General features: G+C 30.2%; 1 protein-coding gene across 1 annotated transcript in view; it reads left to right on the plus strand.

Annotated features, from left to right (window-relative positions):
• The first annotated feature begins 2,625 nt into the window (after positions 1-2,625).
• Positions 2,626-26,682, plus strand: part of LOC117182942 (ubiquitin carboxyl-terminal hydrolase 33) — a 32,875-nt gene continuing 8,818 nt past the window's right edge. The window contains exons 1-4 of the mRNA XM_033376063.1: positions 2,626-3,263; positions 7,405-7,795; positions 20,804-21,337; positions 24,986-25,851. Of these exons, the coding sequence (XP_033231954.1) occupies positions 2,860-3,263; positions 7,405-7,795; positions 20,804-21,337; positions 24,986-25,851 (2,195 nt within the window). The 5' untranslated portion in view covers positions 2,626-2,859. The remainder of the gene's footprint in view (positions 3,264-7,404; positions 7,796-20,803; positions 21,338-24,985; positions 25,852-26,682) is intronic.

Consider the following 26,682-nt stretch of genomic DNA (forward strand, 5'->3'; position numbering starts at 1 on the left):
ATTTAAAAAATTTTTAATTCAAAAAAAATTCTTTACCAAAATTCTGTTGAGCAATTTAATTTTTTTTTAATTTTCAATGATTTGAAACTTAAAATTCTGAATTTTTATGGTAAACGCTGAATTTTCAATTTTTCCTTGTCATTAAAAAGATTGAATTTCAAAAAATATAATTGAAATTTTTATAACCTTTAATTTCTAAATGATTTAAATTTTCTTACAAGTAGTCTAAGTAGGTTTAAATTTTGCGATTAGAATTGTAATGATTGAATTTCGAAGAGTATATTTGACAATTTAAAAATTATTAATTTCTAAACGATTAAATTTGCTTAAAATGATAGAAAATAGTTAGGGTTTGATTAAAAACAATTTTTAATATCACAGTACGTCGTGATTATATACATTATTTAAATTTTTTTATTTTCACAGTATATACTTGTTTTATTTTTTAATATTTCTCATTCAAAACTACTTTTTATTTCGAACATCATTTTTAAAATAATATAATTTTAAAGGCTTAGAATTGAAAGGTTTTTATTTGGAACGCTAAAAATAAAGGCGAATTTACTAAATTCGATATATTTCCATTTTGAATATCTAGTTATCCCATGGTTTTATTTTTACGGAAAAGGACTTGCTTAATTAAAAATATAATTTAAAAATATCATGTTATCAATGCTTTTTCGGAAATTTTGACTTATTTTTCCATTTTTAATTTTTCAGATTTCAAAAATTCGAACTGTTTTTTTAAACCTTTAAATGTGATATTGTACCGTTTATCAGCCATTCACATAAAATTGTTGTAAATTTTAATCGTTCTAAATTTAGAAATGGTCGACTTTTCATTTGTAAAATTAAACAACTGTTAAATTTTATAGCAAATTAGTCTGCTGAAAATTAAACTGATGAATTTTGTAGAAAAATCTTCTGTTCACAATTCAATTGTGGAATTGACAAAGATGAACAAGATGAATAATTTTAAACCAAGAACATTAATTTTCTACCAAAAAAGACAAATTTTCATCGAAATAGATGAATTTTCTACAATATTTTTAAATTGTCGACTATAGAAGAATAAATTTTCAATTAACAATGGAATAGTTAAATTTTCAGTTAGAAAAGTTAATTTTTAACAAAGAAACTGGTTTTCAACTAAATAGTCAAACTTAAAATAAGCGATGCATTTTCACTTAAAAAGGCGAATTTTCTGCATAACAGTTAAATTTTTAGCCCAACAATATTAATCTTTCAGAAAATAAACGAAGAATTTTACTTTAAAAGATACATTTTCATCCAAAAATGAAATAGTTAAATTTTCTATTAAAAAAATTAATTTTCAACCAGAAATTTTTTTCAATCAAATAGATCAATTTTCAATCGCCTGAAATGATAAAGATTTGACCAAAAACTGAATTTTTAACGAAGTGGTTGAAATTTCTACCAAGTTGTAGAATTTTCAACTAAAAGAGATTAATTTTTAATCAAAAAAAGTAATTTTTAACAAAGTAGTTCAATTTTCAATTAAGTAGTTCAATTTTAAACAAAAAATCTTTAATAAAATTGTTCAATTTTTAATTTAATAGTTAAATTGTCAAATGAAAATTTTCAACAAAAATGGAATATTTAAATTTTCAGTTAAAAAAATTATTTCTAAAAAAATAGGGATTTTCAACAAAATGTGGATTTTTTTTAATGAACCTAAGAAAATGTATACATTCAGACTTATATTTTAAAATATTGAAAGCTTACAATTTTGTTTCAATGTAAATTCAGCTGTATAACATTGTAAATATTATACAGGTTAACATAAATCATTTACTGAAGAATTTATTTTAATCATTTTTTCAATTATAAAATACAATTAGTTTTAAACTAATACAGTTTTGAAAGACTTAAAAATAAAATAAAACCATTTTCAATGTTTCGATATAAAATTATTCTGTTTTAAGTGCTTTCAATTCAAAGTTGTATAATTTTAAACGATTCGAGTTTGAAATAATTTAAAGTTGAAAGTCTCGAGCTCAAAGCTGATTCAGTGAGATATTAAATTGTTCAATTTATATTTTTGAAATATTTAAAAATAGGGAAGTCATACAACTTCTACAATATTTGAAATAATTTTGATTTTTTATATAATAAACTAAAAAGGTAAATGACTTCACTCAAGCTTAAGATTAAGAAATTTCAACTGTAATAGATTTGAGCAATTTCATTATTTTTACGGAAATTAACATCGCAAGTCAAAAAGGTTTTAAAAGTAAATACTTTAAAAAGTATTAGTTAAAAATTAATAATTTAATTTTTTTGTACAATTTTGAATATTTAAAATTGATCCCAAAGAATTTTATATGTATATATTATCAATTGAATGCAATATTAATAAACACAAGCATTTATACGAACCAATTTAATGCTGCCAACTTTTTAAAATTATTATATACATATAATAACGTGACTAATAGTTTAGTGGCTCAAGTTTGCCCTCGATTTGACAATCTCCCCGTTTGAATTTCCCGTCATTGACGCTAGCGCCTCTAGTGACTACTCTCCGAAACAATGAGTCACTCCCATTTTCTTGTTTCCTCTCTACTTATCACATACTTATAGTTGCACACATGACCAATGACAGTAATGACACTCTTAAAAAATCCGCGGTGGAGCTTCGAGCAGTGACAATCGTTTTCGTGGTGAAACGCAAGAGGTGGAGGTGCGCGATGTTCTGTTCAGGTTAGAAAAGCGTTTGCAAACGTCAACAAAATGCGCCATCGTTAGAAGTTAAATGTAAGGATTGACACCTTTGATTCTGGGCCGTAACTCGGGGCGACCTGGCCTTAAAACGAGAATCAAGACTCGGGGATTAAAATGCCTCACGTCGTGAGGAACTGTCCACACATCGCGGACCAGGGTGACCTGGCGATAATAGAAATCGCGATCGCACACAAGGAACGTTTCAGCAAGTGCAGTGACTGCGAGAGCGAGGGACCAAACCTCTGGTTATGTCTTTACCCGGACTGCCGATGGGTTGGCTGTGCAAACACCAACCCGGACCATAGCACAAATCATAATAGTAAATTTCCTAACCATGCAGTTCACATGAACCTCTCCACGATCAGATTCTGGTGCTACTCGTGTGGCAACGAGGTCGCCGCCTGGCACAATTCGCCCCAGGTCTCTCCCAACCAGACAGAATTCAAAATGGGCAACAAGTTCGCTGGAGATGCTCCCAATGCCGAGTGCAATTATTATCAGAGACTACTTGTTGAAAAGTGAGTATTTTTTGTTTTATTTAATTTCTGGTTGAGGTAGTTTTAATTTAGTTTTAGGATAGGGTTGAGTCACGTCAAGAAGTCATCAGAAATGAATATTCTGAGTGAAAAATGAATCCTTGGGGTCCTGGAAATTGATTTATAATACTGCTATATTCGCTGGACAAGGATTGAACATATAAAGCAGATAAATGGGTAAAACAGAGATAACAAAGAAAGATTCAGCATATAACAAAGCAAAATTAAACAGAACAAAGCAGAATCATCATACAATTCCAAAACCTAAACTTCTTACAGAAATCAGTCAAGAATTTCCATATCAATTGAGAAAATTTGAATTCAATAATGTGCGATGTCCATATTATATAAGAATCAAAAGAATTTTTAATTAATCATAATTCTTATGTAATTTATGTATTCGCCACGGTTCCTACCAAATTGATGAATTTTTGAGCCAGAAATATGAAATTTCTACATAAACAGTTACATTTTCAACTCGAGAATGTGCAGTTTCAACAAAAAAAATTAATTTTACTAAGTTAAATTTTAAATGAAAAGAATAAATTTTTGACAAGAAAATTTTAATTTATAACTAAAATGATAAATCTCGAACCAAATAAATTTACTTTCCAGGCAGTAGTTTTAACATTCTAACGAGAAGTTGAATTTTTTCATAAATTGTAATAGTTCGCATTTGAACACAAAATGAATTTAATTTTAAATAATAAAACAGTTGGATTTAATGAGCAAAAATTAATTTCTAACGAAATACTTGAAGCCTGAACTAAAGCACATTAATTCAAACCAAACGGTTTCATCCTTCACGAAAAAGAAATTAGATTTTGTACAAAAAAGTCAAATTTTCAAGAAAATAGATTTAAAAAATTAACCAATTAGATTTCCTACAAAATTATTGAATTTTCGAGTCGGAAATACGAATTTCCTACATAAACAGTTACAATTTCAACTCAAGAATGTGCAGTTTCAACAAAACAAAATTTAATTTTCCCTGCGAAAGTTAAAATATCAATTAAATGAATGAATTTTTGACAACAATAAACTAATTTTCAACTAAAATTATGAATCTGAAACAAAAACAAAATAATTTTCTAGGAAGTAGTTGAACGAAATTTAATTTTTTTACGAAAAATGTAATAGTTAATATTTCAACAAAAAAGGGATTTTTATTTAAAATTTTAAAAAATGTTTGATTTAACCAACAAAAATGAATTTTCTACAAATGATTTAAATTTTTAACCCGAGAATATGAATTTTTAATAAAACAGTTAATATTCAACCAGTCGGTTGAATCTTCAATGAAATAGTTACCACAAAAGAACACATTTGAATTAAAATTATGAATATTGAACTAAAAATATTAACTTTTGAGATTGTAGTTGAACTTGAAACCAAGGAGTTTAGTTTTCTTCGAAAAAATACGAATTTTCAACAAAATAAATACATTTTAAGACAAATAGTTTTTAAAAATTTACCAAATTATTCAAATTTCGAGTAAAAAATGTGCATTTTTTACAATAAAGTTTAATTTTCAACAAAAATTTCATTTTTAAACAATCATTTGTATTTTCAATTATAAAACAGTTGAATTTTCATTTGAAAGAATGAAGTTTTAACCCATCCAAAATTGAATTTTCAACTAAAATTATGAATCTTGAACCAAAAAAATTAACTTTTAAGATAGCAGTTAAATTTGAAACCAAGGAGTTAAATTTTCTACAAAAAAAGACGAATTTTTAACAAAATACATAAATTTTTAGCCAAATAGTGAAATTTTATACCCCCTTGTGCCACAATTTTTGAGTCAAACATATGAATTTTCTGCAAAAAAGTTAAATTTTCAACGGAAGCAGAATCATTTTTAACCAGACAATTGCCTTTTAGCCTAAATATATTACATGTCTACAGAAAGAGATGAATTTTTAAACTATGAAGATGAATGTTTAACAAACTAGTTAAATTTTCAACCAAAAATTATTGCTTTTTAACGAAATTGTGAGAAAAGGGAAGAGGAAAAGACTGTGAAGCCTGGCATAAATAAATAATAGAAATTTTGGTAATTTTTAAACTAAAGAATCACTTTTTACATAATCTTTAAAGGCCTGATTGCTATAGAATTTCTGTATAAAATGTGCCCAGAATGAAGCAAATTTGTCTATTTTTTAAGTAAATATTGCAAAAATAGTATAAATTTCCCATTTTTTTCTAAATATTCAATAACTTTCGAAATAATCAACAATTCTCAATGTTCTTGGGATGCTTTTAAAGCTATTTTTGCACCGTATCACAACCGTTTATGAGTAGAAATCGTAAACAATTTCTTATCGAATTGCAGTAACTTGAAGTTGTAACGAAAATGTGGGGAAAATTGCAATATTCTTGTTGGTAACAAAAATATTTTTCTAGAATATATGAAACATATAATCATGAAGTTGCTATGAAATTTCCTCAGAATATATATTTATTAAATTTTTATTCTGATTTTCATACAGATAAGATGTTTTTATATTTGTGATACGGTGAAAAAATAGCTTCAAAATGAAAATTCAAAAGTGTAAAGAGCCATTTTTCAAATTTTCTGAGCCGGAGGAAAAACGTTTGCATTTTGACATTTTTCAATATTTTATTAATTTGTGAACTATAATTAATATATTATCATAAAATATATAACGTCTCAAAATTTTAAGCATTTTCGATAAAAATTACGAAAGATAAAGCCTTTTCAAATTTGAGGACGCATAAGTCGAGGGGTTCTGGACATTCAAAACTATATAAGAACCAATAATAATCATGTTACATCGGGCGCTCGACATGGAACTTTAAAACGCATGTACTAAAATGCATAGAAATTTAAGGGGGGCGGGAACTATTTTTCGATTTTTCAAAATGTTTGTATGAATATTTCATTATTTACAGCATGGTGCAATATAGAAAAAAATATTTAATAAAATTAACCCTTAAATAGAACCTGGGGTGTTTAATACCTCAAAAAAGGTTTGTGCTCCAATTAAGTATACTAAATTCTAAAAAATTAAATATGTGTCGCCATCTGGCATTAGTTGGGATCCCTAACTAACAGGAAAGTATGTTAGCATAGATCGCCAAGCGTTAATGTTCGATCAGCAGCCGTCCAAAGTTGACGTGTCAAGTGTGGGGGTGTTGAACACCCCTTGTGCCAGTAGTGTGTGAAAAAGTTTGTATGAAGCAAATTGCCTTTCAAATTGTTTATTTTGGACTTATTCTTAATGTAAGTATACAATTGAATGTGAAAAAAAATTTTTCTAAAATTTTATAGTATTTTTTACATTTATATATGGCTTTTAATCTACGGCCACGTGTTCATATCTGGAAATAAATACCTTTTTTGGAATGTAAAATATTGCAATAACTTTTCCTGAAATCATAGTATTTCAAGAGTATGCTAATTAATTTTTAGCTAAAAATATTTCAAATTGCGCGAGTGATGATTTTTTATTTAAAAAAAAAAACACATTTTTTCGGTTTTTTTTTTCGAACATTTTTTAAACTATCTTATATTTAAAAAAGGGTTATAAAACCAATTTGACTTTTAAAAAGACATGTTAAACTATATCCTACAAGATTTGTGTTCAAAAATATGCAGTGCATGCTTCACAATACAGTTTTAAACTCGTGGGCTGTTAAATACCCCTTGTGCCACTAATTTAATTATTTTGAGGTGTGCCATTTAAGGGTTAATGTCCGATTGACCATAATATTGCAATGTTTTGACGACTAGAACAATAATTTTGGTATCAAAATGTTCCGAAAAGAATACATTATTCAGGTATACAAGACAATTTTATAATTTTCAAATTTAAAAGGTGTAACCAGATCGCCAGGGGCGATTCTTACCTCGACAATTAACAAAATTTGTTACTAAGGCGAATGTTTTTATATCCATAAGCTTCCATATGGGCTCTGATAAAGTTTTGAATTTCCAATTCGCTTCGACTTACCAAAATACGATTTTAAAAATATGCTCAAGCGAAAACTATTTTGAATTTTGCCTTCGATTGTTGATAAAAAAAAAACCGGAATTCGAAAAAAATGGCTCTTATACGCTTTTGCGTGTCCACCCTTCATATTGAATTCTTGCTTTCAGATTCTTGGAGAGTAATAGACGGGACCAGGAACTTCGGGAAAGCCGAATTAGTTCCGAAAAAGGGGACACACTACAGGAGAAGTTTCCCTATTCGGATTCCCCAGACAGTACGGATTCCGACGACAGCAAGGATTTCTCCGGGAAGCCTCGGGGTCTTGTTGGCCTGCAGAATATCGGGAACACCTGTTATATGAACGCAGCCCTCCAAGCCTTGTCAAATGTTCCGCCTTTGACGCAGTTCTTCTTGGATTGTGGTCACATGGCGACATACATCTCCAAGGACAGGAAACATGGGTTGAGCCTGAGTTACCTGAACCTGGTGCGAGATATGTGGAACCGGAAGACAAGAGGATATGTTGTACCTCTTGGGGTCCTCACTGGGATTAGAACGGTGGGTACATTTTGTAATTCTTGAAAGTTGTTAACTAGAAAATATATCATTTTCAGTGTTTCGAATGATTAAACTTTAAAGGTTCACAATATTTCTCGCAGTATTTAAAATTCAGACAATTTGGAATGCGGAAAGTGAGAGTGATTTTATATTTGACAGAATCGCATCTTTTAGTAACAAAAAATAGAATCCAGTCGTTTTAACCCTCTCAGCCTTGACTGGGTGTATTACACCCAGACAATATTTGCGACTCGCTATTTAGTTGTTTCAGTTTTGTGAAAATATCTATAGTAATATGTTAAATTCATCCTATTAATTTCATAATTTTCATTTTTATGAGACTTTTAGCTATAGTTAAAAGAAAAAAATATCCCGAAACGTTAATTTAAACCAGAGATATTGAAGTCTAGGCTAAGAGGGTTAAATGTCACTTGATTACTGCATGATATGATATTTATCGTTTTTAAAATTTCTATAATTTTAATTTACAATTATAATTTTGAATGCGCAGTTCTAAAAGAGTTTAAACTTTGAGTTATTGGAACTAAAAGTTTTTCTTAAATTAATTTTTGGAGGTTTTGAATTTTTAATTTCACAATATTGTGGTTTCGAATTCAAATTTTTTAAGGACAATTTCGCTATTGTATATTTCAAAATTTTATATAAAAAGCCTGATCGTTTTGAATTTAATAATTTTTAGATGTAAATATAAATAAGGCATGTCAAACTGAAAAATATTTTAGATTCGTAAAGCTCTGGAATGAATGAATAATAATAATTATAAATTCTTTGACAATTTCGGTGATTTTAAGTCAGAGTTTTGAATTTTCATGAACAACGCTAAATTTTTAATTTTTCCTTTCTTGGATTTTAATTTTGCAATTAAAATTGAATTGTTTAAATTTTGGAAAGTATCGTTAGAAATCTATAGTTTTTATGTCATTTAAATTTACTTCAAATAAATGAAATTTTAATGAGGTTTTGAACCCTTTTAATTATAAAGAAGACAATTCCAATTCCTTTGAATTTTAAATAACCCAATTCTCAAAATTTTAATATTATACTATTCAATTTTTCACCTTTCTACATTGTCATATTTAAAAAATTTTAATAGTTTCGTGATTCTCCCAATAAAATTAAAATTGTTTAATTTTTAGCGCTTCAACTTGGAAATTATATTTTTGTTTAAAATTAATAATTCTAGTTACACACTCATCATTTCATTGGAAATGAATTTTTATTTGGTTAAACATCCATTTTTAACTAAAAATTTAACTATTCTATTGTTAGTTAAAAATGCATATTCTCAATTGAAAATTCATCATTAAAAAAAATCAACTAATCCCATTGTCTTTAAAATCAGTTTTTTTCTGTGAAAATTTTTTTTGTTAGATAAGAATTTAATTATTCCAGTGTTGTTTGAGACTTTATCTTTTTAATTGAAAATTCATCTTCGCTGTTAGAAATTAATCTTCTTGAATGAAAATTCATCATTAAAAAAAAAGCAAATATTTCATTTTGGTTGAACCTTGATTTTTCTTAGTTTAAAAATCAACTATTTTATTTAAAAACCAAGTTTTTGTAGTTGATAATTAAAATATTTTGCTGAAAATTCATGTATTATGTTGTAAAATTGTTTTTAAAAAACAACTTATTTGAATGTTACATTAATTTTTATTTTAAATGAATCTGTTGTTTTGTTGTGGAAAATTAATTTTTTAATTAAAAAATTAACTATTCCACTTTTGTTAGTAAACAATTTTAGTTCAAAATTCATCTATCTTTTTGAAAATCCACATTTTTACATGAAAAGTTGGGAATTTTAAGCGGTTTAAATTGAATGTAATACAGTGCTTACATTAATTTTACCTAATTTTTTTATTAATTATGTTTTTACAATTGTTATTTTGATGTTCGAAAGTCAACTAGATTCTTCTTTGGATGCAAAATTAACTATTTTTTTGACGTCTTTTTTTTAAATTTAATTGTTTGAGAAGAAATTTCATTTTTTTTAATAAAAATCCAGCTGTTTAGTTGAAAATTCAACAATTTTGTTGAAGTCATACTTTTTGGTTGCCAATTCTGTTGTTTAGTTGAAAATCGAAGTATTTCGTAGAACATTGACTTTTTGTTTAAAATGTATATTTTTTTGTTAAAAAATGAACTGAAATCTTTTTTGGATAAAAAAAATCTGTCGTTATTTATTACAAATTCCTCTGTTTTAGTACAGATTTCATCTTTGTTGTATGAAAATGCAACTCATTCGTAAAGAATTAAACTATTTTAATAAAAATACATCCTTTTTGGTTAAAAAGAAATCGTGTTTTTGGATTGAAAATTCAATTTGTCTCGTAGAAACTTATTGTTTGGTTAAAAAAATTTGGTAGAGAATTCATCAATTTTTTTCAAAAGTCATCCTTTTTGGTTGAAAAATTCGTCTTTTTGGTTTGAAATTTTTTTTTCGTAGACACTTTTTTCTTGTTTAAAAATTCATATTTTTCATCATGAAAAGGCAACTGAAATATTTAAGATTTATCTTTTTGGTTTAAAAATTCATCTGTTTTAGCCGAATTTATTTTTTTTTTTAATGAAAATACCATTTTTTGGTTAAAAATACTTCTTCTTTGTTTGAATATGGAACTATTTTGTTTGAAAGATTTTGTCGAATTAATTTGTTTAGAAAAAATTTGTTTAATGATTTATATTCGTAGTGAGCAGTGTCGTAAAAAATAAATTTTTGCTAAAGTCATAATTTTTGTAGAGAAATTTAATTTTTTGGCTTGACGGTTCAAAAATTGAGATAAACTTTTGTTTTTTGAGCGAAAAATCTTGATTGAAATATACATTATGACACTTTCTTGTTGGTAATTAATTTTTTTAGGTTGAAAATTCAACTATTATGTTAAAAATGTAAGTATTTTCTTGAAAAGCCATAATTTATAGTAGAAAATAATTTATTTTTTGTTTAAAATAAATCAGTAAATTTGAAAATTTTTATCTGAAATACTGTTTTATTCCGTTCATAAAATACTCTATGATGAAATTATTATAAAATGAAAATGCTGGTACATAAATATTAACCCTCATTACTTATACCTCTGAAAAATGACATATTACTAATATGGGGTCAAATTGACCCCAACTGACTTTAAAACATTGTCATACTGATTGTATGCATGGTTTCAACTTGAAAAAAATTCACAGACGCTATTTAATATATAGAAATTAAATTCTGTTTTTTTTTTAAATTAAAATTATTTGGAGGCGTATACAAAAAATCTATTTTTATTCATATACAACTGTTTCGGTTTAGTTACACTTACCATGATTGAGTACAAAAAAAAACACGAAACTAAAATCTTTGATTTTTATGGATCTCGAGCACTAAACTTATATGGGGTTAGAATGGCCCCAAAATATGATTAACAATTGGTTCATTCAACTGCAAAAGCAGCAGAGGCACTTGGGTAACGAGAATGAGAATATTACCGAGTATATAACCGAAAAATAAATTCTCTGAGAATGCCATGATTTACTTTAATTAATAGAAAATTGCATTTTTTCTTTAACTTTTCGGTTGAAAATTCAACTCTTTTTTTTAAAGTTTGTCTTTTTACATTCTCATCAGAGAATGTATTATATTTGTGTAAAATTGGACCCCCCCCCCCCCAGTTTTTGTCAAATGTCCACGTTTTGAGACCCCCTGAATCCGGAAAACAGGTTTTTACGAATGTGTCTGTATGTATGTCTGTCTTTTTGATTTAGAATTCATTTTTTATCAAGAAAGTAACTTTTTCACTTTTTTAAGATTGATATTTTGTAGTTAAAAACTCGCTTTCTTTGGGAAAAAAAGATTTTGTAGTGAGCACTGCGTGGGGTATCGGAGAGCACGTGTCGGGACAAGCGGAGTGAAATTTAAGCAAAAAATAGTAATTTGGGATCGGGCAGGACCAGTTACCGAAATTACTGGTAGGCAGTGAGGGAAAGTGTACTCGTGAGTGTTATCTCAAATGGGAACGCAGTGAAAAGCTTGGAAAGTCTTCGGAAGTATTCGGGCATCCAGTGTGTTGTAGAGGTTAGGAAGCAAATTGTCTTAGACAAATAGCAAGTGCCGGGGGGTGGGGGCAGCAGGGGACAGCAGAGTGCAGTCCGCGTAACACAAAATGGAAGTTGTCCCGCAGGAAATTTTTGAATCGAATATGGCAGAATCGAAAAATGTTACATCAGAAGTAATAGCAGCCAACAAGAACAACGGCAATGTAGGGCTGTGGGAACAGGAAAATGAAAATGCAGGACCCGATCAAGAGGAAAAAAAAGCGCATTTAGGGGATAAAAAGAAGTCAAGGGGGCGACCGAAAAAAGACTTGGCAATTAAGATGGGGACCATGAAAAGTGCAAATATGATGGAGGAGTTCCTAGAAAAGCAAAAGGGGCCAGAACCAACGACAGGGGAATATCCAAACGAGCAGGACCCTTTCAAAAAAAGAGAGGTGTTAGTTCGCTCACCAGTAGCGGAAAGAAAGCAGAATGCCAACAAAAAAAAACGGTGAAAAGGGGAGTGACGGGGATTCGGAAAAGCATACAAGCGAAAAGTTAGTGCAAGTACCAAAAAAGATGGGTAAACCGACGGAAGTGAGAAAAACGCAAAACAAGGAGGGCGGTGGATTCAATGATACGGGGGGAGAAGAAATAGCGAAAGAGAACGGTGAGAAAAAGAGAACTGAAGAAAAATTAGGTGAAGCTGAGGAGTCGTATTTAGAAACCATGATAGAAAGGAAAATGGCGAGGTGGTGGGAAAAAAGATCAAACCGGAACTGGAGGATTTAAAGAAAAGACTTAAGAATTTGGAGGACAAGAGAAGAGTGGATCTAGAACTAATACAGGCGGAACAAGAAATTCAAATCGTAGAACAGGGATGGAGGGAATTGGCAGATGTTTCAGAAAGACTAATAAGGAAAGTGGAGAGTGCGTCGAGAAGTCAGTGGGAAGTGATGAAAGAAAAAGTAGTGAGGACAATAGTGAAGGAAAAAGTGTGAGTCAGAGGGAAACAAGAGATATATCCGCTCAAGGGGGGCAAGAGAAGGGAAATAATGAGGGAGAGCAGAGTGGGGTAATTTCAAATAGAAGAAAGACTGATGAGGTCGGGGATAAACAAAAGCCCGATTTTCTTCGAGATGGGGAGCTGAGTTGGGTAAAGGAAGAACTGGGTCATAGTGAGAGGCTTCAGGTCTCGAGGAAAACTCCTGGACAAGGAGATCAGCAGCACCATCGAAGATGTCACAGGAGTAAGAATGCTGATACAGAAAATGAAGGGCATTGCAGGAGGAACTTTAATAAAACTTAAGACGTGGTACAACAAGAGGAACCTTATGGCTAATAAGCCTAAATTGAGGGGAACCAGGATCAAAGTGGAAGATGATTTTACAGAAATGGAAAAGCAGATTCAGGATTGGATCGAAAGTCAGATTAGAGAGGCCAGGGATAGGGGGCTAGAAGCTAGTACAAGATACATGCGATGGAGAATAGAAAATACCGAATTTGTGTGGAATGAAGAAAAGAAGGAGATAGAAACTTGGTTTTTTCGAGGACGACGAAGGAGCCATTAGAGGAGTTATGTGGAACATTGCAGGAGGAAGGAAGGTGAAAGGTGTTTGGGATTTTTTGGAGAAATTCGACATAATAATAATTTTGGAGACATGGATAGAGGCAGGCAAAGAAAAAGACTTCATTGAAGGACTGGACAGAGACTACGTGTGGAAGACTAAGGAGGCGGTAAGAATAAAAAAGAAAGGTAGGGCGAAGGGGGGCCAATTAGTAGGCATAAGAAAGAGTATGAGTGAGAAAATTTAAATAAACGAATGGGCATATGGCTTGAATATAAGTGGACCATTTTTCGGGGGTAAAGGGATAAGAAATAATATTGTAACATTATACAACAACGAGGGCTGTGAAAAAAATTGTAATGAATTAAAAAAGTAGTAGGGGACTTGCAAGCTAAAGGGGAGCGGGTAATTATAATAGGGGATGGGAACGAAAAAATAGGATCTGAACAAGGAGTAGAAGAATTTGATGTAAACGAACAGGCGAGAAGTTACTGTAAAGAGAGGAGGTCCGAGGATAGTACGGTAAATAGTGAGGGTAAAAAGCTTTTGCAGTTCTGTGAAGAGCTAGGATTAAGAGTACTAAATGGGAGAGTAAGGGGGAATGAAAAAGGGGAATGGACGCACTTTGGAGAGGACGGAGGTTCGGTAATAGAATATATAATAGAAGCGGAAGCCGAATGAAGAGATAGTGTCAAAGAAATGGAGATAATAGTACGTACGGAGTCCGACCATCTATCAGTAACGTTTAAAATGAGTTGGGATTTAAGGGAACCTTACAGGGGAGAGGGGAAAGGGAAAAACAAAAGGAGTGAGAACACGGAATTTGTTGAAAAATTAATATGGGAGAACGAAAGGGCGGAAGAGTTTAAAGAACAAATGATAAGTTTATGGGAAGAGAGAAAAGAGCTAGAGGGGGAGGTATGGGATAGGTTCAAGGTAAACATTAAGAAAGCATCTGAGATGGTGGGAATGACGAAAAAATACAGAGTTGGGAACAATAATTCAGGTAGGGGGAAAAAGGAAGGGAATAGGGCCGAAGATGAGATAGGGCAGTTAAAGAAACGGGTTTGGGGGATTTTTAAGAAATTTATAAAGTGGAAAGGGCCTAAAGAAAGAGCAGAATGGCGGAAAGAACGTAAGAACCTAAAGAAGCTTATTGCCAAGAAAAGAAGAAAAGGAAAATAAATGGGCAAAAATTAGAGACAGTAGGAATATGGGGCAGTTCTGGAAGCAATAGGTGAGTTTAGACCGAGAAGGAGAGGGAAGAGAAAGGGAGGGAAAATGGGAAGAAGAAATGGAAAAAACATTTTCAGCAACTACTAGGAGGGAGCGAGGAAGAGATTGAAGAGGGGAAGGATAAACCGCAAGTGGAAGGGGGAGGGGAGCCAAAAAGAACGCAGGAGGGAGAAAGAATGAAGTTGGATAAGGATGATGAGGAGTTAAACGAGGATATCTCCATGGAGGAATTAGCGAAAGTAATAAAAAATTTGAAAAGGGGAAAGCAGCAGGGGAAGACGGATTGACGGCAGAGTTTATAAAAGGATTACCGGCAGTTTGGTTAATAGAGATGCACGAAATACTGAATGGGTTTTGGAAGAAAGGAAAAGTTGGAAATAGGTGGGGAAAAGCTAGAGTATATCACATACATAAGGGAGGGGAAGAAGAGGATACAGGAAATTACAGAGGAGTTTCTCTATTAGATATAGGATATAAAATATTAACGACCACCATGGCCAGAAGATTGAGGGCTTGGCTGGAAAAGAAGGGATTAATAAGAGAAAGCCAAGCGGGATTCAGGGAAGGAAGGTCAACGAGAGATCACGTATTTGTGCTAAATTCTATAATCAATAATAAATTTAAGAGAGAAGGAGGAAAGCTGTATGGAATTTTCGTTGACTTTCAGAAAGCTTTCGATACAGTAGATAGAAATATTCTCATCGGAAAACTGAAGAAAATTGGGATTAGAGGTCGAATGTTACGAATGTTAGAGGAGATATACGCGAAAACGGTTAATGAGGTAATAACTGGTCAGGGAATAACAGAGAATTTCTCTACAACAAGAGGGGTTAGACAAGGGTGTCCTCTCAGTCCAACCCTATTCAACATTTTTGTGAATGACATCGAAGAGGATTGGGAAAGCAGAAATATAGGAGGGATGGTAATGGGAAATGAGAAAATTTTCGGGTTAAAATTTGCGGATGATTCGGCATTAGTAGCAGACACAGCAGAAGGTTTAGCAGAAATGATTAGAAGCTTGGAAAAATATGTAAAAAGAAATAAGCTAGAGATAAATGTAAAGAAGACTAAAATAATGATTTTTAGGAAGGGGGGAAGGAAAAAAAGGGAGAACATTGGACAATTAAGCGAAAAGAAGTAGAAGTGGTCGATAACTTCAAATATTTGGGATTCTGGTTTTCAAATGGAGGGGCTTATAAAACTCATATAAGAAAAATGGCTGGAAAAGCGCAAACAGCCACGAACGCAGCTTGGGAGATGATGAAAAGGGCGGGTCTCGATAGTCTGGGGAAAAGATTGTATATACTGGATACACTGGCTAAGGCGGGGGGGGGGGCTATACGGAGTAGAAATTTGGGGGTGGGAAAGAAGGGAAGAATTGGAGAAAATGCAGGGAAGGTTAGTGAAGATGGCAATGGGAATAGGTAGGACAACTCCTGGGTACATTTGGAGAATGGAGTCAGGCAGGTTAAGTCTATAGATAGAAGCAAGAATGAGGGCTTCGAAATATATGGTAGAAATTTTGGGAATGAGAGGGGAGAGATGGCCATAAATATGTCTAAAGAAGAAATGAGGGGAATCAAGAATGGGAATCTGTCGGCATGGGGTAAAGGGTTACAGAAAGCATGCAGAATTGTAGGGCATGGAGAGACGCTGGATTGGGTATTCGAAGGGAGTCGTGTAAATGAGATTAACGATAATATGATTAAGGGAGTAGAAAGAAGAATAGAGTAGGAAATACAGTTGGACTGGATGAAAATAGATAGTTCCAATTACTATAGTGGATACAGAAAATGGAAGACCAGCTTGGGGAGAGAAAATTATTGGGATGACAAGTCCAGAGGAAAAGGAGCAGTGGGCAAGGTTAAGATGTGGGACGGTAGGAAAGGCAGGGAATAAGGGATACAAGGATACTACGTGTAGAATTTGTGGAGAAGTAGAAGAGAACCTGACGCACATATGGGTTTGTCAAGGGCTAGATAGAAAAAATTGATAAAAAATGGATTGTCGGTGTTGATAAATGGAAGGACGGAAAGAGAGATCGGGAGTTAAAAGAATTGGTCATCGAAACATTTAGGGGAAAACCAAAAACCTGTCCTCTGCCGATTTGCCAGAGAGTTCGAAAAGAAAGCAAGAGGAGTATCAGAGGGGGAGGTCAGAGAGAGCGCGACAGAGTGAATGAGAGGAAGAATGAGTTTGGAAGATGGACAATTTGTGATATAGTATGTAGAATCAAGGATATAAATATGTAAAGGAATGAATTAACTGCAATGTATTCGCCTAATGCATTCAGTTAGAATTTAAGTGTTAATAGTTTCCATGTAAAATTGAAAGGGGAATTCATGTAAATTGTTGGGTATTGTCACTGAGGTGGACACAGAAAAATTGTAAAAGCTTGTAAAAGTATACAATGGAGACAATAAATCAATCAATAATTTTGTAGCATGAAATTTCCATTTTTTGCGTAAGAATGCATCAGTTTCGTGGAAAATTAATTTTTTATTGAACAGTCATATTTTTTGTTTGCAAATTCGATTTTTGTAAAGAAAATTTGTCGGCTGATTTGAAGGTTCAATAATTTAGATAAAATTTTGTTTATTTTTTGAGTGAAAAATTTTTATTTGTTGGAAATTCGTCTTTTTGGTTTTAAAATTCCTTTCTTTTGTTGTATAAATTTCATTCTTTTTTTGATTAAAATATAAACTGTAACAATTTTTTGTTGGCAATTCGTCTTCTTAGGTTGAATATTTAATTTATGTTAAAAATTCCAATATTTTGTTAAAGAGCCATCTTTTAAAAATTTAAAGTAAAAAAAACATTTTTTTTTGTTTGAAATAATTTAATACATTTAAAATTTTTTAATTTGTATATGAAATACTGTGCTATTCCGCTTATAAAATATTCTATGTTAAAAAATTTAGAAAACAAAAATGCTGGAATTTGAATATTAATGATATAAAATGAAAAATTAGTCAAAGAAAAATCAGAGAATTTTAAAAATGTCACGCGATTAAGTTTTTCGGGAATGGGGTCTTTTTATCCTACTTCGTGGTATTTATTAAGTAATGTGAGGCAATTGAATTTTGAGTTTAGAGTTTCACTCTAACAGAGTTAAATAATTAAGGAGCTACTGATTTGTATATGTTTAAAAAATAACTCTTCAACAAACTACTACAATTTTCAACCAAATAATTGAATTTTTAACATAATAGTTGAATATTCAACCTAAAAAGACAAATTGCCAACGAAACAGTGTCATAGTTTATATTTTAATAAAAGAATCATGAAATTTATAAAACAAAAGAAAAAAAATTTAAAACCAAAAAGACGCATTTCTAAAAAAATAAAGATTTTTCACTCAAAAAATAAATATAAGCTTATCTAAATTATTGAACCTTCAAACCAGAAAACAAATTTTCTTTGCAAAAGTTCAATTTTCAAACAAAAAATATGAATCTTCAACAAAAAATTAATTTTCCACGAATTTGAATAAAAAAATAAGGAAATTTCAAACTTAAAAATTGTTTATTTACAACAACAATAATGTGAATTTTTAACTAAAAAATATAATCTTAAAAAAATGGAAGTTACGTTTTCTGTTAAAAAATGAATTCTGTACCAAAAAAAAGAAGTATTTTCCACTAAACACTTAAATTTTCAACCAAGCATAAGCCTTCAATAAAAAAAATTTCACAATGTAGTTTAACTTTGACCCAAGTGGATGAATTTTCGATTAAAAAATATTCATTTTCAACAAGATAATTAAATTTTCAACCAACGAGATAACTTTTCAACTTAAAATATAAATCTTTAACAAAAAAAAAGTGATTCCTTAACAAAGCTATTCAACTAAATGTTTCGAACAAATTAGTTGAATTATCAAGCAAAGAAGAACGAGTTTTAAACAAAAAGTTGCATTTTCATACAAAAAATGAAATTTCTTCTATAACAGATGAAGTTTTAAATCAAGAAGATAAATTTTCAAAAAATACTTAAATTTTCTATTGAAAAATATTTTTGTCGAGTTTTCACTATCAAAGTATGAATTTTTTAACAAAAAATAATTTTCTACGAAAAAATTGAATTTTCAATCCAAAAAGGCAAATTTTTAACCAAAAAGGATGACTTTAACAAAATTGTTGAATTCTCTAGGAAATAGTTGCATTTTTATCAATAAATATGAAATTTATCTTAAAGCAGAAGAATTTTTTATTACAAAAAAGTTGAGTTTTTATCCAAAAAAGATTCCAGTTAACTCAGTAACATCAAAAATTGAATTTTTGTAACAAAAAAATAAGTTTCTACGAAAAAAATTGAATTTTCAACTGAAAAGACGAATTTTTTCAACCAAAAAGGATGAGTTTTTAACAAAGTAGTTAAATTCTCTGCCAAATAGTTGGATTTTTATCCAAAAAAGATCAATTTTGTACTAAAACAGATGAATTTGTAAGAAAAAATACATTTTTTTCCAAGTAGAACCTTCATACAAAAAATATTTCAGTTCATTTTCCAACACAGAAATATAAATTTTAAACAAAAAGTAAATTTTCTACGAAATAGTTAAGTTTTCAAGAAAATAGTATAATAGCTTAATTTCCAACCAAACAGTTGCATTTTTATCAAAAAAAAATATTTAATTTCTGCTAAAGCAGGTAAATTTTAAAATACAAAATAGAAGCTTAAAAAAAAAAAGTTGAATTTTCAACCGAAAAGTTAACGAAAAAATGCAATTTTCTATATTTAAAAGAAATTCTGAGATTCTCATAAATTTTCAGAGAATGTATTTCTCGGTTATATTCTCATTCTCGTTACCGTTCACAAAGTAATATAACCAGCTCAGAATTCTGCTATCGGCGAGAAAATTCGAGTCCTCTGGCTTTGACGTTGAATAAGTATGTGAAGAAAAAATGGTAGGTTAATGAAAGAGGTATCATTTTAAAGGTGCAAATTTACGTTAATGAGCCGAAAAGTAATATTCCAAAAAATTATTTGTAACTTACAGATCTGAAAATACGATGAAAAGTGAGGAAATTTGATAGCTTTTAAAAACAGTGAACTTTGAAGCATAGTTTTTTATAGAAACATTAATAGGAAAAATCTGAAAAAATTAATGGTGGTATATTACACATTTCTGAACAGATTGCCGTCGAAAAATTTGCAAAATATAAATAATTGTTTTTTATATAGGAAAGCAAGTGCGGGAGCCCAGCGTGGTGTCGTTTTTTTCAGGGGATTGTCCTCGGTTATCCTCAGCCCGACCTACTCCGAGTGTCACTATGGCCTTCGAACCCTTTCCCTGTGTTGAGGAAAACCGAGGCCGATCCCCTGAAAAAGCGGCACCACGCTGGGCCCTCGCACTTGCTTTCCTATATAAAAAACTGACTTCAAATACCGCAATTTGTACGAAGACAACAAGAAGCACAGACTTCCTTTAATTTGTAAATTATTACAGATAGTTCAACTAACTACCTCCAATTTAAATCCTTTCATTATCTTCATTAGAACTGAAGATAGTGCGGTCGCATATTTATTCACAAAAAACGAACAATTATTTATATTTTGCAAATTTTTCGACGGCAATCTGTTCAGAAATATGTAATGTACCACCATGAAATTTTTTCAGATTTTTCCTATTATTTTTTCTATAAAAAACTATACTTCAAAGTTCATTGTTTTTAAAAGCTATCAAATTTCCTCACTTTTCATCGTATTTTCAGATCTGTAGGCTACAAATAATTTTTTGAAATATTACTTTTCGGCTCATTGACGTACAACATTTGCACCTTTAAAATGATTCCTCTTTCATTAACCTAACAGTTTTTCTTCACATACTTATTCAACGCCAAAACCAGAGGACTCGAATTTTCTCGCCGATAGTAGTAGCATGTTGAACTTATAGTAGAGATCTCAAATTCTTACCAGATGGCAGCACAGGTCCTAATTTAAACGCGCTCCTACTCAAACTTTAGTCGGAAGTTGATGTTGGGTCATTTTAACCCCGTGTAAGTGATGAGGGTTAATGATCAAGGAAAATCAGTAAGATGGATGCGAGATAAAGAATTTTGTTACGATTTGTTTAAATGGGGAGATGGGGTCTTAGAGAGGGCCTACAATATGTTACTTAATTTACCTAGTGCACCTAATTAATATCTCGAAATTCTTCCTGCAGGTTCATCCGATGTTTCGAGGCTACCATCAGCATGACACCCAGGAGTTCCTCCGCTGTTTCATGGACCAACTGCACGACGAGCTGAAGGAGCACATCGAGGACGACCGGGAGAGTCTTCTACGGTTAAAAGACTTTGGTGAACATTCCGAGGAGGAGTTGGAGGAGGAGGAGGAGGGAATTGAGGGGACGGGCTCGAGTCAATCGGATGCGGAGTATGAGACCTGCGACTCGGGAGTAAGTGAACAGAGCTCGCTTAGCGATGAGGGTGAGCGTGGAACTAAGAGGAGGTACTCCAGGGTCACGCAGTCTGATAAACTCAGGAATAAGTTTACTAGCAGGAGCAGTAAGAAGAGCACTGTTGACGAAACATTTCCGCAACAGCAGAGGTCTTCGCAGAACTCGCCGACGAAGCACTCGACCAAAAAGCAGATGAAAACAAAGAGCATCATCAGCGAGACCTTTGACGGGAAGCTACTGAGCAGTGTGGAATGTCTCACGTGTAATAGGATCTCGACCAGGGTGGAAGCCTTCCAGGTGAGAACTTTCATTCTATCGCTTTGATTTCAATCTTTTTTAAAATAATTTAATTGTTTTTTTTTTTAATTAAGATAGTTTAGAATGCGTGATTTGAAAATCTTTCACTTTAAGAAATTTCCATTTTTTATTTTTAAGCGTACATTTTAATTTAAAGAATTTTAAAATGCAGTTTTGTAGGCTTCAAATAATTAAAAATAGAAGCGTTTGAAATCCAAGATCTTGGATAAAAAACAGTTTTAGTTGACCAACTGTGAATAGAAATTAATAAATGATTTTTTAAATTGAATTTCACTTTAATCATGAAAAGGTGAATAATCATTGATTTTATAAAACGATTCTGAATCAGTTTACAATTGTAGAATTTTCAGATTTTAACGTTGAAAATTAAAACTGTTCCAATTGGAAAGTCTTATTAGTTAAACAAATGCAAAACAAAATTAGTTACAAAAAATTAGTAAACAAAATTATTATAAATGTATTAATATATAAATTAATAAATATTAAATTAATTTTATTTATTAAAAATATTATTATTTTTCTATAAAATTCGTCTCAACTAATTTCATTTAAATTTAAATGAAATATCCCATTGAAAATTTATAAACTATTTTCAATTTAAAAATAACTTAAAAATAATATATTTATAATCAAAGGCTTTTATTAAATTTTAAATATTATTTCATTCTAAAAGATTCCATTTCTAAAAGTTTCCATTTTTAAATCGTTTAATTTGACATATTTTAATTAAGAAAAGGGAAAATTACTTAATATTTAGAAATACCTGACTGCTCATTTAATATCAGTAATTACAAATTAAATATTCAGACCTAAACAAAAAAAAAACTTTGCATGTTACAATTTTAATTGTTCTATTTAAAAAAAAATTAATTTGTAACTCAAACTATTGAAAATTGGACACCTATTATTCATAGAAAAAAAATCCAGTAAGTTGAAGAGATATTTAGAAGTTTTAACAAAATTTTCAATTTTAAATAATTTAAATGAGGCTTTTTAAGAACTTGTAAAGGCTTCAGAAAAATAAACATTTCCTAGGAAAATTTAAAATGTTTTTTTTTTCTGTTGAAAAATTAATTTTAAGAGAGAATATTTAAATAGTTTTAGATATATTGATAAAATTGACAAAAATGAATGTGGAAAATTTTATGGTCATTTTTTAAATTTGGGAGGATTAAAAAAAATGTTTGAAAAAGTTCAAATAGATTTAAAAGTTGTTTAGAAGTTCTGAAATTTGTTTTATTATTTAAAATTTAAAAACATGTAAAACAGCATGTAGATGTTTCAAAAATTTGCAGCATTTTGAAGAGTTTTAAACTATTTCAAATAAATATAATTTAAATTTTAATTTATAAAAGTTAAAAAAAATTGTATGTGGCAGTTTTATTGAGGATTTTAATACAAAATATTTGAATTAAACAAACTTTTAAACTTTAGTTTAAAACTTTAGACTTTAAGAGTTCCACATTGAGTGCTTTAATTTGCAGGTCAGTTTTTATTGCTTCAATTGAACAATTTTTTAGTTTTAGAGTTCAATTTTTGAAATCTCATTGTTGAAAATTCTTTTTTTTTTTATTAATTTTTTTAACTGAAAATTTAACTATTCATCTTTTATTGTTAAAAATTCAATTCATGTCGTATTTTTTTGTTGAATCAAACAGTTTTTTGATTAAAAATTTAACATTTTTGGATTGAAATATTAACTACTATATTTTTGGTCCGGAATTCATATTTTTTGGAATGGAAATTTTATTAGTGGCTTACAAGTTAAACCTTTTTTTTAACGTCTATTTGGTTTAAAATTTAACTATTCAAGTTAAACAGTCATCATTTTAGTTGAAAATTCATCACTTTGTTTGAAAATGTCACTATTTAAAAAAATTAATTTTCTTTTGGTTACAAATTTTTTGTTCATCTGAAAATGTAGTTACATTTTCAGTTGAAAAAAATTGGATATATCATTTTATTTGAAAATTCATCTCTTTGGTTGAATATCATTTTTTTTAACTGAAAATTTTACTATTCACTTTTTTGTTGAAAATTTATCTTTTTTCAAACTAATGTATATTGTTGAAAATTCGTATTTTTTGGTGGGCATTAATCTTCTTGGTTAAAAATGCATCTTCTTGGATGATAATCCTTTTAGTTCAAAATCTTTTTGTTTCAAATTTCAACTGTTCAACAAGATTCATAATTTTAATTAAAAGTTCATCAACTTGGTTCAAAATTAATTCTTTCTTAACTAAATATTAAACTATTCCACTTTTGGTTGAAAATTGATATTTTTAGTTAAAAATTTAACTATTTGGTTAAAAATTTGCATTTATTAGTACAAAATTAAACTATTATTTAGAAAATTCATGTATTTTGTTAAAAAATCTTCTTTTTTGGTAGAAATTTAATCTTCTTGTTTCAAAATTGATCTTTTTGGTTCAAAAATCAAGTATGCCAGCTAAAACTTGATCATTTTACTCAAAATTTTATCTTATTGGTTGAAAATTCCACTTTTTTAGTTAAACATTCATTATTGTAGTTGAAAAAAATTATTCTTTGAACTGAAAATGTAACTATTCCAATTGAAGATGCTATGGTTTTAGTTGAAATTTTAACTTTTTATTTGAAAATTCAACTATTACAGTGAAAGATTAATAATTTTAGTTAAAAATTAGTCTTTTTGGTTTAAAATTTAACTATTCATTACTTTTGAAGATTGATTATTTTAATTAAAAAGTCATAATTTTTGGTTTGAAAATTGATCTTGTTTAATTCAAAATTAAATTATTTAATTCAAAATTTGCTTTTTTAGTTCAAAATTCAACTATTCTGTTGAAAGTGCAAGTATGTATTTCAATTAAATATTAATAATTTTATTTGTAAATTTATCTTTTTGAATTAAAATTGAAGTAATCCAGTTGAATATTGCATCATTTTAGTTAAAAATTCATCTTTTCGGTAAAAAATTCAACTATTTCAGTTAAATATTCATAATTATAGTTGAAAATTTATCACTTTGATTTAAAATTGAACTATTTTGTTGAAAATTCGTTTCTTTTTTTGTTATAAATTAAATTTTTTTATCTAACAATTTTAACTATTCCATTTATGGTTAAAAGTTGTTTTGGTTTTTAGTTCAAAATTCAACTATTTCGTTGAAAGTTCATGTTTTGTGTTAAAAAATCGTCATCATTTTATTTATTATTTGATACTTTTGGGTGAATATAAAATTACTTGCTTGGAATTTAAACTCTTTTGTTAAAAATTAATCTTTTTGGTTTACAAATGCATCACTTTGTTTGATAATTTCTTGTTTTTCTTGTGAAAAAATAATTGTTTTAGCTGCAATTTAACTATTTCATCTTTGGTTGATACCTGATATTTTTTTAGTTCAAAATTTAACTATTCGCTACTTTAAATTACTTAATTATTTAATTAATCTATGGTTCCCATATATTTAAGAATATCTGGTGATATAAGTTGTCAATCCTTTCTAAATGAAACATATTAATTGAATCCTTAAAAACTTGAGAAAAAAAAAACCTATTGTATTATAAACTCGCGAAACTGCCTGAAATTGTCAGGGAATTTTCTACCAGGATTTGAGAAGACACCCTGAATATTTTTAAATTCCAGGATCTCTCGCTCCCAATTCCAAGCAGAGATCACATCGACATGCTTCACCAAGGTTCTCTAACGCCACAAAAAGCCGGACCTTGCTCGGACGTAGTCTACGTGACCCATCAATCCAGTTGGTTCGCCCTTGTTTATCAATGGTTTCGTTCCTGGATTTGGCCTCCAGTTGTCAGTCTCCATGACTGTCTTTCCGCCTTCTTCAGCGCCGACGAACTCAAAGGTGACAACATGTACAGCTGCGAGAAATGCAACAAGCTCCGCAACGGGATCAAGTTCTCGAAAGTTCTGGAACTCCCGGAAGTTCTCTGCGTTCATCTCAAACGTTTTCGACACGAGTTGATGTTCAGCTCGAAGATCACCAATTTCGTATCATTTCCGCTGGAAGGTCTCGACATGAGGCCTTATTTGCACAAGGAGTGCATCTCGAAAGTAACGACCTACGACCTGATCTCGGTGATTTGTCATCATGGAACAGCTGGCGGTGGACACTACACCTGCTACGGTCTCAATCCAATCGTCCGACAGTGGTTCGAATTTGATGACCAGTGTGTCACCCAAGTCCCGCCGGAGACTGTCACCAACTGCGAGGCCTATGTCCTTTTTTACAAGAAGTCTTCGCCTGAAATGATAGAGTTGCGGGACAAGACGGTGGAGCTGATGGAGATCTCGGCGAGGGAGCCCTCGGATCTCAACTTTTTCGTCTCAAAGCAGTGGATCAATAAGTTTAACACCTTCTCGGAGCCGGGCCCCATTGACAATTCCGACTTTCTCTGTCCGCATGGTGGTGTCAATCCTGTTCGGGCGCAGTTTGTTGATAAAATCAGCATTCCAATTCCTCAGGCTGTTTGGGAGTTTCTTTACAACACGTGAGTTGGATTTTTGTCAATATGAATTTTACAGATAGAGGCCTCACAGACCTATTGTGGTCTGTATTCAGTTGAGGTGTCCCAATACTACCCAAAACTATTTTCATGATAATACCTAGTTTCGGTTTGTAAATGCATTTATTTGTTCTTTTTTTTTGGTAGAAAAATCGTCTTTTTTACTTAAAAATTGAACAATTCAGGATAAATTGTTTTTTTTTATTTCTTGATTCTAAATTCTGCTATTTCGTTTGGAAATTTATTTCTTTTAGTGAAAAAATATCTTTCGTTTATTTTTGAAAATTCAGCTATTTTGGTAGAAAATCAATCTGAATTGGTTGAGGATTTTTTATTTGATTTAAACTGCGATTTTAAATAAAAATGGTGTTTTTGTTGAAATAATATCAAATACCATATTTTCCGTTAAGAATTTATCTATTTTGATTTTAAATTAATGTATTTTGCTAAACATTCCACATTTTTGCTAGAAAGTTCAACAATTTGATAAAAAATTAATTTTTTGTTCGTAATTCATAGTTTCGTGTTGAAAATGCAACTTTTTTGTAGAAAATTCGTCTTTTTGAGTTAAAAATTGAACAATTCAGTATAAATTTATTCTTTCTTGGTTAAAAATTTTGGTATTTCGTTTCAAAATTTATCTCTTTTGGTGAAAAAATCTCTTTTGTTTGTTGTTGAAAATTCAACTATTTTGGTAGAAAATCAATCTGAATTGGTTGAGGAATTTTAGTTTCATTTCAACTGCGATTTAAAATAAAAATGTTTTTTTTGTTGTTGAAATAATATAAAATATTATATTTTTTGTTGAGAATTCAT

The sequence above is a fragment of the Belonocnema kinseyi genome, chromosome 1 (genome assembly GCF_010883055.1).
Source record: "Belonocnema kinseyi isolate 2016_QV_RU_SX_M_011 chromosome 1, B_treatae_v1, whole genome shotgun sequence".
Lineage (NCBI taxonomy): Eukaryota > Metazoa > Arthropoda > Insecta > Hymenoptera > Cynipidae > Belonocnema > Belonocnema kinseyi.